Here is a 12,910-nt window from a genome sequence, read left to right on the forward strand (position 1 = left end):
TGATACTATCTTCAACGCAGAGTTTAGCTCTCATAACTGGGAACAGGCCAGCATTAAATAAAAGAATCATTAAAGATCTCTCTCAGTTTACAGAATAGCAAATACAACAGATGTATAAATATTTCTGTTTTGGTAAAATGCTTTTATTAGCACTCTAGCTAGTACTCATGTCCCCCCTTACCATAGCATCTGGGTAAGGTTTAATCTTTGTCACAGACCTTCTGAGGTGGAAGAGTGCTCTTAAGCCCATTTTGCAGATGGAGAACTGAGACACAAAGACGAAGGGACAGATTTTCAAAGGTACTCAGTTGTCCAAAGCTACAGCTAGGCTCCTAATGGGATTTTCAAAAGCATCCAAGTGCCAAGGGGAGTTATAGATGCATCTATAGGCACCTAAATACCTTTGACAATCTGGCCCCAAGTGACTTGCCAAAGGTCACACAGGAAGTCTGTGGTGGAGCAGGGAACGCCCTAACCACTGGACCAGACTTCCTCTCTAAAATACAGAAGGCAGAGAGAGAGAGACGTGGCAGTAAAATTAAGGACAGTTTGCTACCTTCTCAGGGCTGAGTAACACTGGCATTAGCAATCCACGTGCTGTCTTTACCATTCCACACAGAGAACAATGTTTTGGTGCAGCAAAACCTTGACGTCTGATTTTGCAGGTAACTGTACAAGGATCTGTGATCTCTAACTGAATTCCTGATTTGCAAAGCAAAACCTTCTAATTTAAGAACAATCCGCTGAAAAACTCCCCGCTATCCAATCACAAAAAACATACCACTGTCCCCAGTTTAGAACCCTGTTCCAGATAAATGTGTGAATCCAACACTTGGCTCTAGTTGGAGGGCCACAAACTCTAATACCTGTTAATCTCAGTTTACAGAAGGCTGAGGACAGTGCAAGCTCCTCTGATAACTGAGTTATCACCAACTCCAGGAAAGGAAAGAGTTTGGTCCTTCCAAGTAAATTGTAATTGCAGCTGCTCCTGGACCCAGCACCCTTGGGCCATCAGACCCTCAGAGACAGGAAAAGTGGAGTTCTCCTTCCCCACGGCACCATTTTTGCTCATCTCTCTCCATAAATAGTATCAGATTGTGGGTTAAATGTCTGAGTAACGTATATAAATCAAACATATCTATAACCACTGAAATTGTTACCTAGCTACCTAACATAAGCAAGACATTATAAAGTAAATGTTTCAGCAAATACTAGCAATTATTCTGATACAGAAAAACAAAAAACAATAACAAAAAGCCCAACACATTTGCTGCCTCAGCTCCTCCAAAGCAGACTCGTTTTGATTTCTAATTACACAGAGACCTTGGGTACTCTGTTAGAGCCCCCCATTCAGAGGCACAAATGGGAAAGCAGTGATGTTTACAGGCAAAGTTATCAATTAAACAGAATAACTAATTACAAACATGTCAGGTCAAGGATGGAAGGCTTAGAGGGACCTCGTTAAACAAATGAAGCTAACAAACACATAGCACCAATTGTTTAGTCTTAAACACAAGGAAGAAGCAACAGTGGCCAGTGACCAATTTCTATGACAAATCTAAGAGAATATGCATCAAGCTATATCTCAAATGCAAAGTGTCCAGGTTTGTGGTGGAAGCTCTTCACAATAGGAATGCTGCAGCAGCTGGCTTCATGCCTGCATTTTATCTAACTATTCTCAAGCTTGTCTTGGTCTCTTCAGAAGATAAAACAGAAGCTGATTTGTTGGAAGAACCACCAGGCATGATTATACCACTACCAGTGTCTACCTCGAGACTTGATCCTCCCCTACTACCAACTCCCCCAAAGCCTGTATTATTTAGAAATGAATATGCTTATTTGTAGGTAGGTGCATTTAAATCAGTATGTACCGCTGGAGGGACTGGTTATTCAAGAAGCTTAGCAATGGGACGTGGAGCCTTTCAGTTTGAAGCTGGCCAAGATTGGTAGTGACTTGTAATCGCTATCCACCCACGACTCTTTAACCATAGCACCGTTTATTGCTGCAGTGGACAAGTCTTGCTGCTTAGGGCAGTCTGCAAGCTAGACTCCAGCTTATGCATTTGAAAAAGAGGGGAGGGGATCTGCAGAGAGGAGGACAGCAGGTGCAAGGGTTGACAGTTTGTGATCCCCCACATCAACTACTACTTAACACACAACTTGCTAGCCATCAAAAAAGCAGAGTTTTGGAGAGTGCCACTCCATTTTTTGTAGCATCAGTTGTCCATTATCCTGAACAGAAAGGAGATAGGACAGGGACTACAGATGGAAGAAGATTTGGAACAGAAACAGGAGAGGGACAACAAAACATTTACCGAAACCCTAGGGTGTCAGTCTTGTCATGCATTCCCTTATCCTCATGTATGTTGATGGACTCCTAGCATTAACCCAATAAGAGTCTGTCCTATCAGCATGCAACTAAGTTTATCCCAAAGTTTCAAGTTTCCAGGGTGTCCTTGAAGAAAACAGAATAGCAGCTAAAGCCTGGCAATAAAAGTAAGCAATCTCTCCTCCCGCTCCTCAACCCACACTTTATAAGAGAACACGCTCGTCTCAGAGCCTGGGGAGGCGTGGGGGAGAAGAAAGTTTATAGAAAGCTGAAATCGGAGGTTGGTAAATTGTCGCAGTCTAGTAAAGCATGGTACAAAAGAGAAATGAAAAGGCTAATTTGCTGACAAGATCCTCTGTGGCTATTTTCATAGCATTCCCCGATATCTGATACCCAAGCCCGAAGTACTGCGGGAGTTTCAGTCTCGGACTTTACTAGGACAACTCCTTTCTAAAGCCTCTGCTGATACAGGCAAAGATTTTCACCAGTGACTAGTGATTGTGGGTGTCCATGTTATAAAGAATCTTATTTTCAGAAAAAGCTGAACACCCACCCTGAAAAATCCAGGCACTTGAGGGAATCTCAAGTCGGGCACCAAAAATGGAGCTATTCAAAGTCACTTGTGAAAAGCTTGGCCATGGTGTAGACTCCCCGTTGCCCTGGATTACTGGCCCGACATTAAAGGGGAAGTCTGAATTAATAACCAGAAAAGATACTTCAAAGAAAAAAGCCATTAAGACAAAAACTGTATGAGTATTTCCTTGCAAACTGCCAAAGTCCCTACCCAAGAGGCAAAGTGAAGAATTCTTCCCCAACCCCCCCACCCGGGCAGCTGTCCTGCTGTTCCAAAGACAAATAACTTTCTGCATTTCTGACCACGCACCTTCCCACCACCACATGATTAAACCCATCTTTGCGCTCCTGGGCAAGTGTTTCATCAGCTCAGTTCCTGGAAGGGCAGATACTGTGAGGACACAGAGTCTCCTCCAGCCGGGAAGTGACATAGACGGAGCCTGATGAAGAAATTCAGCTAACGAGGAGTAGATTTTCCCTTCCCCCTGCAAGAATCTCCCTCCTGGAGCCGGGTCTCCTGCCTGCTGGGGCTGGCTTGGATTTAGCAGCCCGTCAAAGAGCCAGCGGAACAAACAAGCGAAAATCAACCCCCCCTCCCCGGCTGCTGTTCCCGGTCCAGCCACTGGGCCGCCTCCCCCGAGGGCTCACAACTGCTGCCTTGGGAGCGGGACAAACTTTCCCCGGCAGCCCAGCTTTGCGGGCAGCCCACGCTCGGCTCAGTTCCACAGTCAGTGCAAGACTCCGCCGGCCGGAGTATGGCTCCTTCCTTCCCTCCCCCAGAGCTGGGGGCCTGGCTCCCCCCCCCCATGCATTACCCCGGGACCCGGCTCCTTCCCTCCCCCAGAGCTGGGGCACGGCTCCCCCCCCCCCATGCATTACCCCCGGGGCACGGCTCCCCCCCATACATTACCCCCGGGGCACGGCTCCTTCCCTCCCCCAGAGCCGGGGGCTTGCCTCCCCCCCGGGGCACGGCTCCCCCCCATGCATTACCCCGGGACCCGGCTCCTTCCCTCCCCCAGAGCTGGGGCCCAGCTCCCCCCCATGCATTACCCCCGGGGCCCGGCTCTCCCCCATGCATTACCCCGGGACCCGGCTCCTTCCCTCCCCCAGAGCTGGGGGCTTGGCTCCCCCCCAGGGCCCGGCTCCCCCCCATGCATCACCCCCGGGACCCGGCTCCCCCGGCCCGGCACTCACAGCTGGTTGATGGCGTTCTGGGAGATCACCGCGCTGTCCGAGAAGTACGGGATCATCCTGGGGCAGGGGCAGGCGTGGCCCGGGCCGGCCGCGAGCCGGCTGCGGGTCATGGGGAGGCGCCGCGGGGGCAGACCGGGCCGGGGGCAGCCAGCGGAGCCCGCAGCCCCCGCGCTCGCTCCGCGCCGCTCCTGTGCTCCGGCAGCCCGCGCCACGCGCCGCCCAGCTGTGCGCCGGCTCCCCGCCCCCGGCCCCCCCTGCGCAGGCGTGGCCCGGCCCCCCACGTGGCTTCCCCCCCCGGGGGCCTGAGACGCCCAGCCCCTCCCGGGGGGCGGAGGCAAAGTGAACCCCCACGTGGCTGGTTGGTAAAGCCCGTGCCTGGGCGCCCAGCCCCCCCTGCAGCTGTTCTGCCTTGCACCTGCCCTGGGGCAGCTGGTGCTGGTTGGTGTCCGGCAGGCTCCTGGGGGAGATGGAGCCCAGGCCTGACCCAGGGGCGCAGGGGGGGGAAGATGTTAAGGTCAAAGAGGAGAGTAGGCCATTATGTGCCAGGGCTTAGCCGAACCGGGGCTAGCCCAGGGGCTCAAACCTACTCCCGCAGCCCCTCCTTACTCCCAGGAGCATGCCAAGTCACGGGCAGGGGAGCACCCAGGCTGGTCAGCGTTCACAGATGCAGGGGCTGGTGCTACGGCCCTGCCCTCTCTAACCACTTTGGCTAGATACCCTACCATCAAGCAGGACAAGGCTGATTCTCCCTGCTAGTAGACAAGTTTGACAGCAGTGTATCACTAGTGCTTGGAGTGGAATTATATTCCCATTAGACTGCTATAACTGAGTTAAGAATTAAGTCCCCTATTGGGAATTTTAGAGAAAGCTGTTGCACGCGAGCTGTCTGACTTAATGAAATTGCTCCTATAGCAGCCCACTGACAAACTTAATAGAAGTGCATTATTAATGCCTTAGCAGCAGGGTATTTTTTTCCTCCAGCAGAGAATTACAAACCTAGGCAGGAAAGTTGTTCTATCACCTCGCTGCTGCAGGGGAAGATGGAAACACAAGCACTAGAGAGAGAAGAGATGAGGAAGGGATAGCCCATCTGGTTGCATTAGCTAAGGTGTAGAGTCAGTTATTTGCATAACACCCTACATGAACATAGCATACATTAGTCAAGCTTTATTAACTTCCTTAGACCAACATATCCCTTTTCCAAATAATTTTGGCAAGTTTTACTATTTTCCTGTCTTACTTGTTTCACCACCTGATTAATGTAGAGTAGCAAGAAAGTGAAGCATGTGGAGAGTAGAAATCAGGAATGTTAAAAGCAATATCCAACTGTCTCATTCTGCTAGGTTTCAGACTGACCCCATTCCCGTCTCCCTTTAATTAGTGCAGTATCAACATTAACCAACAAGTAAAATTTCACATCTAGGCCATAATGATAGGCACCAGGAAACATGTTTCAAGATGCTTTAGGGATAAATCATCAGACAAGATGCTTAGAAAAGTAAGTTTGGCTACTACCATGACAAGTGTTATCTACTAAAGGAAAAACAGTTTTAAAAGACTACCAAAGAGTTTAGACTCTACCTCATGTACAAAAGCTGTTCTATACATACAGCAGCACAGCTGTACCAATGCAGCGCACCTAGGGAAGACGCTCTGTGCCGATGGGAGAGAGCTTCTCCCAGCTTGTCTGTTGGAGGGTGGTTTATTCACACCTCTGAGTGACGGCCACTGTAATATAGACATAGCTTTAGCCTCCAATGTCTAGCAAGAGACCAGTAACCAGGCAGGACTTTACAACGCACCCCTGCTGCTACCCTTCTCATTATGTTACTTAACACCCAGTTCATCTGCCAGTCTTGAATCCTCTTCCATGCTACAGTGTATATCAGCCTCGCACAGATCAAGCAGCCCCCTACCCCCTTAAGATAAGTGCTTTGAGGAAGAGCAGAGCTCACTTGGTGCTGCAGAGATGGGCAGTAGCAGAAGGCTGCCTTAATGGGGTTGCTTGGGGCAATGATGGAAGAGTAATAATCATCTGAGTCTGTCCCAGCAGGAGTCAGCCCACAATTCGGATTCCCGCTCGGTTTATGCTCAGTGGCTACAGAGCAGGATTTTACGAGTTCCTATTGTGAAAAGGAGGCCACTGAGCTGTGTTTCCCCTCCAAAGCCTGCCACTGGTGAGCCAGCACAGCAAGCCTTTCACACTCAGCGTGGGGGGAGGGAGGGAGAGTACCAACTTCATGGGACTCTTCCAAGAGCTGGCAGTAGCCTCGCCCTAGTTCTTAGTAAAGGGTGAACATCCGTCACCTCCTCCAGCAGGGGAGAGCGCAGGCAGGAAAATATTTCTCCACACCCAAGTAAAATAAAAGTTCCACCGCATTTTAACTCCCTTTAATCTTCATCTTTTGCTCCCTAGGCCCTGGAGACAAGGCTCTGAGGAGCCACCCAGGAATTCAGGGATTACTTTAGATTAGATGAGAAACATGTTCGTGTCTCTCTCTCCCCCCACCCGCCCAGCAGGGAGTCAAGAGAGGTGGCCATCCTAATTCACGGATTCCAAGGACGGCAGGGAGCTCTGTGATCATCTAGTCTGACCTCTTTCATAACAGGCCGTAGAGCTTCCCCACAATAACCCCTAGAGCCGCTCTTGATTTAAAAAAAACTATCAGTGATGGAGAATCTACCAGGACCCACGATACATTGTTCCAATGATGAATTCCCCTCACTGTTACAAAGTTTGCCTTATTTCCAATCTGAATTTATCTAGCTTCATGTTCCAGCCACTGTAAGACCTCTTCTGGTAGACTGAAGAACCTATTAGCATGATGTTCCCCACATACGTTCTTATAGACTAATCAGGTCACCCTTAATCTTCTAAACTAAACAGATTGCGCTCTCCGCGTCTATCACTATAAAGCAGGGGGTCTCCAACTTTAAAAAAAAAAAAAAAACTGGCAACCCCTTTCACATAGCGAGCCTCTGAGTGTGACCCCTCTCCCCAAGTAAATTAAACAGCATCTTAATATATTTATCACAATTATAAATGCTGGAGGTAAGCAGGGTTTGGGGTGGAGGTTGACAGCTCACGACCCACCATGTAATGACCTCGTGACCCCGAGGGGTCCCGACCCCTACTTTGAGAACCCCTGCTATAAGGCATGTTTTCAAATCCTTTCATCATTCTTACAACTCTTCTCTGACCCCTCTCCAATTTATCAACATCCTTCTTGAACTGCGGCCACTAGAACTGGACATAGGAATCCAGCACTGATCAGATCTGTGCCAATTACAGAGGTAAAATAACCTCTCTACTGCGACTCGTGATTCCCCTGTTTATGCATCCAAGGATCACATTTGCCTTTTGGCTACAGCAGCCCCCTGGGAGGTCATTCAGCTGATCATCCACCACACCCCAATTAGTTCTATGCATTGGGCAGGGAGAAGAGAATCAGCAAGCCTTTTGTCAGAGTCAGACCCATGTTATCTTTAACTCTTCAGAGAGCCAGCAGTTTGACAGAGGGACAAAGCAATCTGGGAATCACTTCAGGTACCAGAAATAATTTTTCTATGGGAACCGCTCCATGACAGACTAGTATACACAAACCAGACATACTGTGTCTGCTTACTACACAACATCAATTATGGGTGTAGACCGCAGAGACACAAGGCACATAACTGACCGGTCATTGCAGTTGAGATGAGTTTATTCTTGGGAAAAAAAAAAAAAAATGAGGTTGGACAAATTAAATTGTGGACAGAGAGGAGGGATTATATAAGTCTTTTCCCCCCTCTTCCTACACTAGAGCAAGGGGCCTGGGTCATTAGTGGTACTTAATCATTTCAGTATGAGAAAACAGAAAGTGGACAAGTTACTTTTCATCAATAAAAAGAACAGGAGTACTTGTGGCACCTTAGAGACTAAAATTTATTAGAGCATAAACTTTCGTGGACTACAGCCCACTTCTTCGGATGCACTTCTTCGTGGGCTGTAGTCCACGAAAGCTTATGCTCTAATAAATTTGTTAGTCTCTAAGGTGCCACAAGTACTCCTGTTCTTTTTGCGGATACAGACTAACACGGCTGCTACTCTGAAACTTTTCATCAATAAACACTTCTAAAAAAACCAGTGTGTTAAGATTCTGCTAGCAGCTGAGTGAAGATCCAGAGAAAAAGTATACAGTCATCTTTGAGCATCTTGCTTCACCCACTGACTCCCCCCCCCCCCCCAACTCTTCTGTCGAATGAAGACAGACTTCCCCCCCCTTTTCTTTTAATGCAAGAAAATGTTAAAAGGTCAAATAAAACTGCATCATAAAAGGCAAGCTCTTGAGTTATTTAGAACCTACAACATGTAGTACTACAGATACGCACAAGACAACTTTGACGGCAAGCAAAGTTCACCTGAAAGGATATTTTTAAAAAGCTAGAGTATGACTAAAGAAAATCTAGTAGGATCTGTCACTGCAAGTCTTTGCTGGAATCTGCATTAACTCCAGTGTCTCACTGCACACCCAGGAGCATTTGTATATTAGAGTTTAACAGTCTTCCAAAGACATTTTAATTTAAGAAGATGCAACACTAGCCAACTGTCCTCCTGCAAGAGAAGCATTTTGCTAGACTGGAATTAGTCTGTCTTATCGCAAAAGGTATGCAAGTCAGGGCACTAGGGAAGCAGGATCCCATCAGCCCCTCAAGAGCCTGGTGAGAGGGCCCCATCTAGAGTTAGTACATACCAATGTCCACATACAGAAAACAAACCAGGGCTTCTGTCCCCATGCTAATGAATAACCTGCACAGTGCTTGAGTTTGGCTCTTGAGATAATCCATTTAATTTACTAAAATGTTGCCTCAACAGTTGCTAGAAATATCTTAATATGTTCAGCAAACAGTACAAATGCAGTCCCTTCATAGAGTGGAAAAACAAATGTAGTGATTAATCAATCACACTTAACATATGGATAATACATTTCTAAAGGAATTAACCCTGGATTAAAATCAAATATTGCATCCCATATGCTGAGACCAGCAATGTAAGAGATGCTTCACCAGGGACATTTCATTCTGAGGATAGTGTAAGGTGTCAGCAGCAACTCTCCAGTTAAGATTGCACTGAGATCTGCACTACAAACAGATTTCTATGTTATTTCTATGAAAAGATGTGTTGTAAAGATTGAAACATCAGCCCCATGGTCAAATCTCTCTCAACATCATGCTACAAGTCAGGACAGCATGCACTATTCAAATGGCCTGTAGGAATTGAAATATGCTGTTCTACTATCCTACTTCCTTCAGGGTTAGGGAAACAGCCACATATTTCTTTGCCAAAGCGTTTCCCCAGCACGTCAGGGCTCCAAGCTAAATATTAGCAGAAACTGAAACGTCAGCAAGAGATCCTCGGATGTATTGTGCACATGAGGCATAAGCAAGGAGTGGGGTGAAAGAAAAGCATCTGAATTTTGATTAACACTATTTTGGTGTCTCCAAATTGCAAGACACAGAAGGCTGTTAAAATATATATTAGCAACAAGGTAATGTTCTTCACTCTAGGTGGTGACTCTCAGGTATGTGAAGAATTTAAAATGCATGGAGTCCAAGCAGTGAGGGGTGCTGTTCTAAATTACTAAAATGCTGGAATAAGGTGTGTAAGTGTAAACATTGCTGTAAATAGGCCCCCATCCCCTGCAAGGCAAAGATTACAGTCTGCAGTTTTAGGGGTCTGTGTTTAGTTTTGCACTCAATAGCTGGTAACAGGATTATCGTCACACTGCCTGGGGTAATAGGGCTAAGGGGCAGTAAACAATAGTGGTGTAACAAACTGCTGATGTGGCAATGGGGTCTCACTATTTATCAGGAATAAATAAAAATGAGCAGAACACACACACACACACACACACACACACACACACACACACGTTTTGTCCAGCTGAAAGAAAGCAGTTCAAGTCTCTCCCACCACCTCCCAGAGCTAACTCAGACTGGCTTCCATTAGAGCCAGAGCGGATTATGAATATACCATGCAAAGCCTATGTTAAAATAACGTTGAGGGAGCCTGGTTAGGCATTCCAAAGTCAGGGAATGCCAGAGTTGGAGCTGCATGCACATAACACTAAGTTCTCTTCTCTCGAAACAAGTCGCTGGAAAGAGTCCGACCTTATCTTCTATTCTGCAAGCAAAACATGAACAAAGTTACAAAATCTCCAAGCATCATGTTCAATCCTGAATCTGGATTTTGAGGATATCATCACGCTAGAACAAAAAGCCTTTACTCTGGTCTTCCTGCAGTCATAACATACGGAGGCCCCAATCCTGCAGGGAGCTCCATGCAGGCAGACCCTTGTGACTACATGGAGCCAGCAGTCCACCTGTTTGGTGCTCCTCGCATGAGCAAGGCCTCAATTAATGCATGTGTCAGCAGTCAAAATGTTAGGGTTGCTGCCATCTGAAGGAAGGATAAATTAGAACGATTAACAATGATTTAGAGGCGTTTGGTGCAGATAGAGTTTGACACCTTGGAGGTGGGGAGGAGTTTCTTGCCGAGCTGTGGATTCTTGTCAGCGTGAGATGTCAACTTGAGGTATGGGTGTAAACTGATGTTAAAATATTTCCCACCCATGCCGCGGCCTCTGGTGTGCTAGAGTGCTGCGTATCAGAGCAAACATCTATTGCGCTGTTATGTCCCTGCCCACACTTGTTTGTTGCCTCTCATCAGATGCTAAGATTGCAAGCAGTATGGGGCACAGATGGTCTTACTGCACGTGGATACGGTGCTTAGTGCAAAAGGAGCCCGCTGGAAGCCCCCCACCCTTTTTTACACTTCTAAGGGATTCCAGGGGTGGGTTTTGCAATTAAAACGGCTACTACTTTAGAGCCGGCTCCTGTGCTAGGGCTCTTCCGCAGGGGGCCCAAGGACTGCCCAGCGTCCCACAGCTCATGTCCCCTCTGCTGTGCCTGCAGGACTCACTCAGACCTGCTGCAAGTAGGGGAGCTGTGGTGAGTGGCTGTAGGGAGCCTGTGGTGGCGGGCAGACGTGAACGGGTTTTGCCTTGTGTAAGAACAAAACAAAACAGTGTCTGTGGGGACACCCTGCTAAGTTACAGTGAGAGTGGTTGAGTTGTGCAGACCATGTGAAAAGTCTCAGGGGGCACCTCTGTTGACGTCACTAGGCCTCACCCTAGGTAACTCGGGAGGGTGGAAGGCCACAAAGTGTCAATGAAGCCTTCCTGCACTAGGCCTAGATGAACCAAACTTCTTCCATGTTTAAACTCTAATCAACCTCAAAAGCCAGGTGCAATTGGAATATGTAAGCAACCAGTTATCTGTGTGCAATCTCCTGCTCACACCGGTATCAAGCGGTAATAATGAGGCCTGCATGTTTCTGGCTGAAGGGAAAAAGGACAAGATAACGGTTTAAAGAAGTTACTAACAAGCTAGACTTATAACTGCCAAGAATGACTTAACTGCTTAAATGTAATCGTTATTTTCTTAGTAACTTATCAGGGAAGGGAGGGGTAGAGGGGGACGAAGGGGGGGGGGGGGAGGCTTAACTGCAAAATGTATAAAAGAAGAAAAACGGTTTCTGTTAGTGTGCTTGATTTGAGATGTGCCTGTCTCCTAGCACCACTGTGGGATCCCAAATAAACTTTGTTTGCTTCTCCACCCCTGGTGTGTTTATTGGCGCGAAGCACACCGGGCAACGAACGCCGCTGTTGCTGTCCTTGGACACTCTGTGCCGGCAACACCTCTGAACAATAGGATGTTATTGTGTGCATGAATTTCTGCCCAGGTCTGTTAACATCTATGGGATAGATAAGGCAGTGTAGGACCTAGACTCATTTTTCTTTCCACATAATATGGAATTAGGTAAAATTCTGAAGCTTCTGCTTTACAAAAATGCATTCCTCTGCAGAGCCGGATGAGTTCCTGTACAGCCTGCTCACTCACCTTTAGCATGAGCATGGAACTATTGCTACTCTATAGTCACACATCTGTTTCCTGTGTCATTTATGAGAAGACACGAGTTAAAATCAAAACCACCACTGTGGCCTAGACGATTAGCTTTGGTGTCTAGCAGCAGCACCTCCTGCATCAATTAAGCATCAGCATGGCAGAGAAGGTTACAGAGGCAGCATGTTTGTCTTCTCCATGTTTGTAAGTAAGAGAACGCCAAGTTTTTCTCCGCAGTGACATTTCAGAAAGGGTACTCTGACTGCCTTCTAGAGAGAACTGCATTCAGTCCTTCCCCACTAGAAGCATGCTTGTTCTCAATGCTGGACTTGAGATAAGAGTAGTGAATGATGTGAAGGAAGAGGAGCAATGCATCTCTCTGACAACACAACATTGGAACTTAACATTTCTTTTTAAATTGCACAAAGTATTAATCGCACTCCAAACGGTGCATGACGGACAGCAGTATTTGAGCTGCAGCTCACTTCCCTCCCACCTTCCCTCAAACCGTTTCAACAGCACAGTGCCCATGAGCAAACCACCATGTGCAGTGCAGGATGGAGGGAAAGACCGGGCAGGAAGGAAACTCATTCAATTTAAAGCCTTCATTGTGAATCAAAGGCACATGACTCACCATGGCAGTGGTCCTTATCTGTATAGACAGCAGCTATATTACAGAGTTAGGGGGATTTAACTCAGTAATTAGTAAGATGTCCTGATGCACACTGATTAAGGAATAGGTGCTATACAAAACTGTATGTCATCCTATATCATCTCATTAGGACCGATTCCATGTCCAAGTTTGGTTCTCTCAGATGTCAGGAAACACACTTCTGGTTGCACCTTAAAGACTAACAGATTATTTGGGCA

At 47.1% G+C, this 12,910-nt stretch overlaps 1 protein-coding gene across 4 annotated transcripts in view; it reads right to left on the reverse strand.

Annotated features, from left to right (window-relative positions):
• Positions 1-12,910, reverse strand: part of SSH2 (slingshot protein phosphatase 2) — a 141,302-nt gene that overhangs the window by 59,652 nt on the left and 68,740 nt on the right. Inside the window, exon 1 of one of the 4 annotated variants that reach the window (XM_054008398.1) lies at positions 4,097-4,265. The exons of 2 other annotated variants lie outside the window; for them this stretch is intronic. In XM_054008398.1, coding sequence (XP_053864373.1) covers positions 4,097-4,206 — 110 coding nt within the window. In that variant the 5' untranslated portion in view covers positions 4,207-4,265. Of the gene's footprint in view, positions 1-3,212; positions 3,289-4,096; positions 4,266-12,910 lie in introns of those variants that run through there. One more of the 4 variants, XM_054008401.1, reaches the window with a different exon arrangement.

This window comes from Malaclemys terrapin, chromosome 18 (assembly GCF_027887155.1).
Source record: "Malaclemys terrapin pileata isolate rMalTer1 chromosome 18, rMalTer1.hap1, whole genome shotgun sequence".
NCBI lineage: Eukaryota > Metazoa > Chordata > Testudines > Emydidae > Malaclemys > Malaclemys terrapin.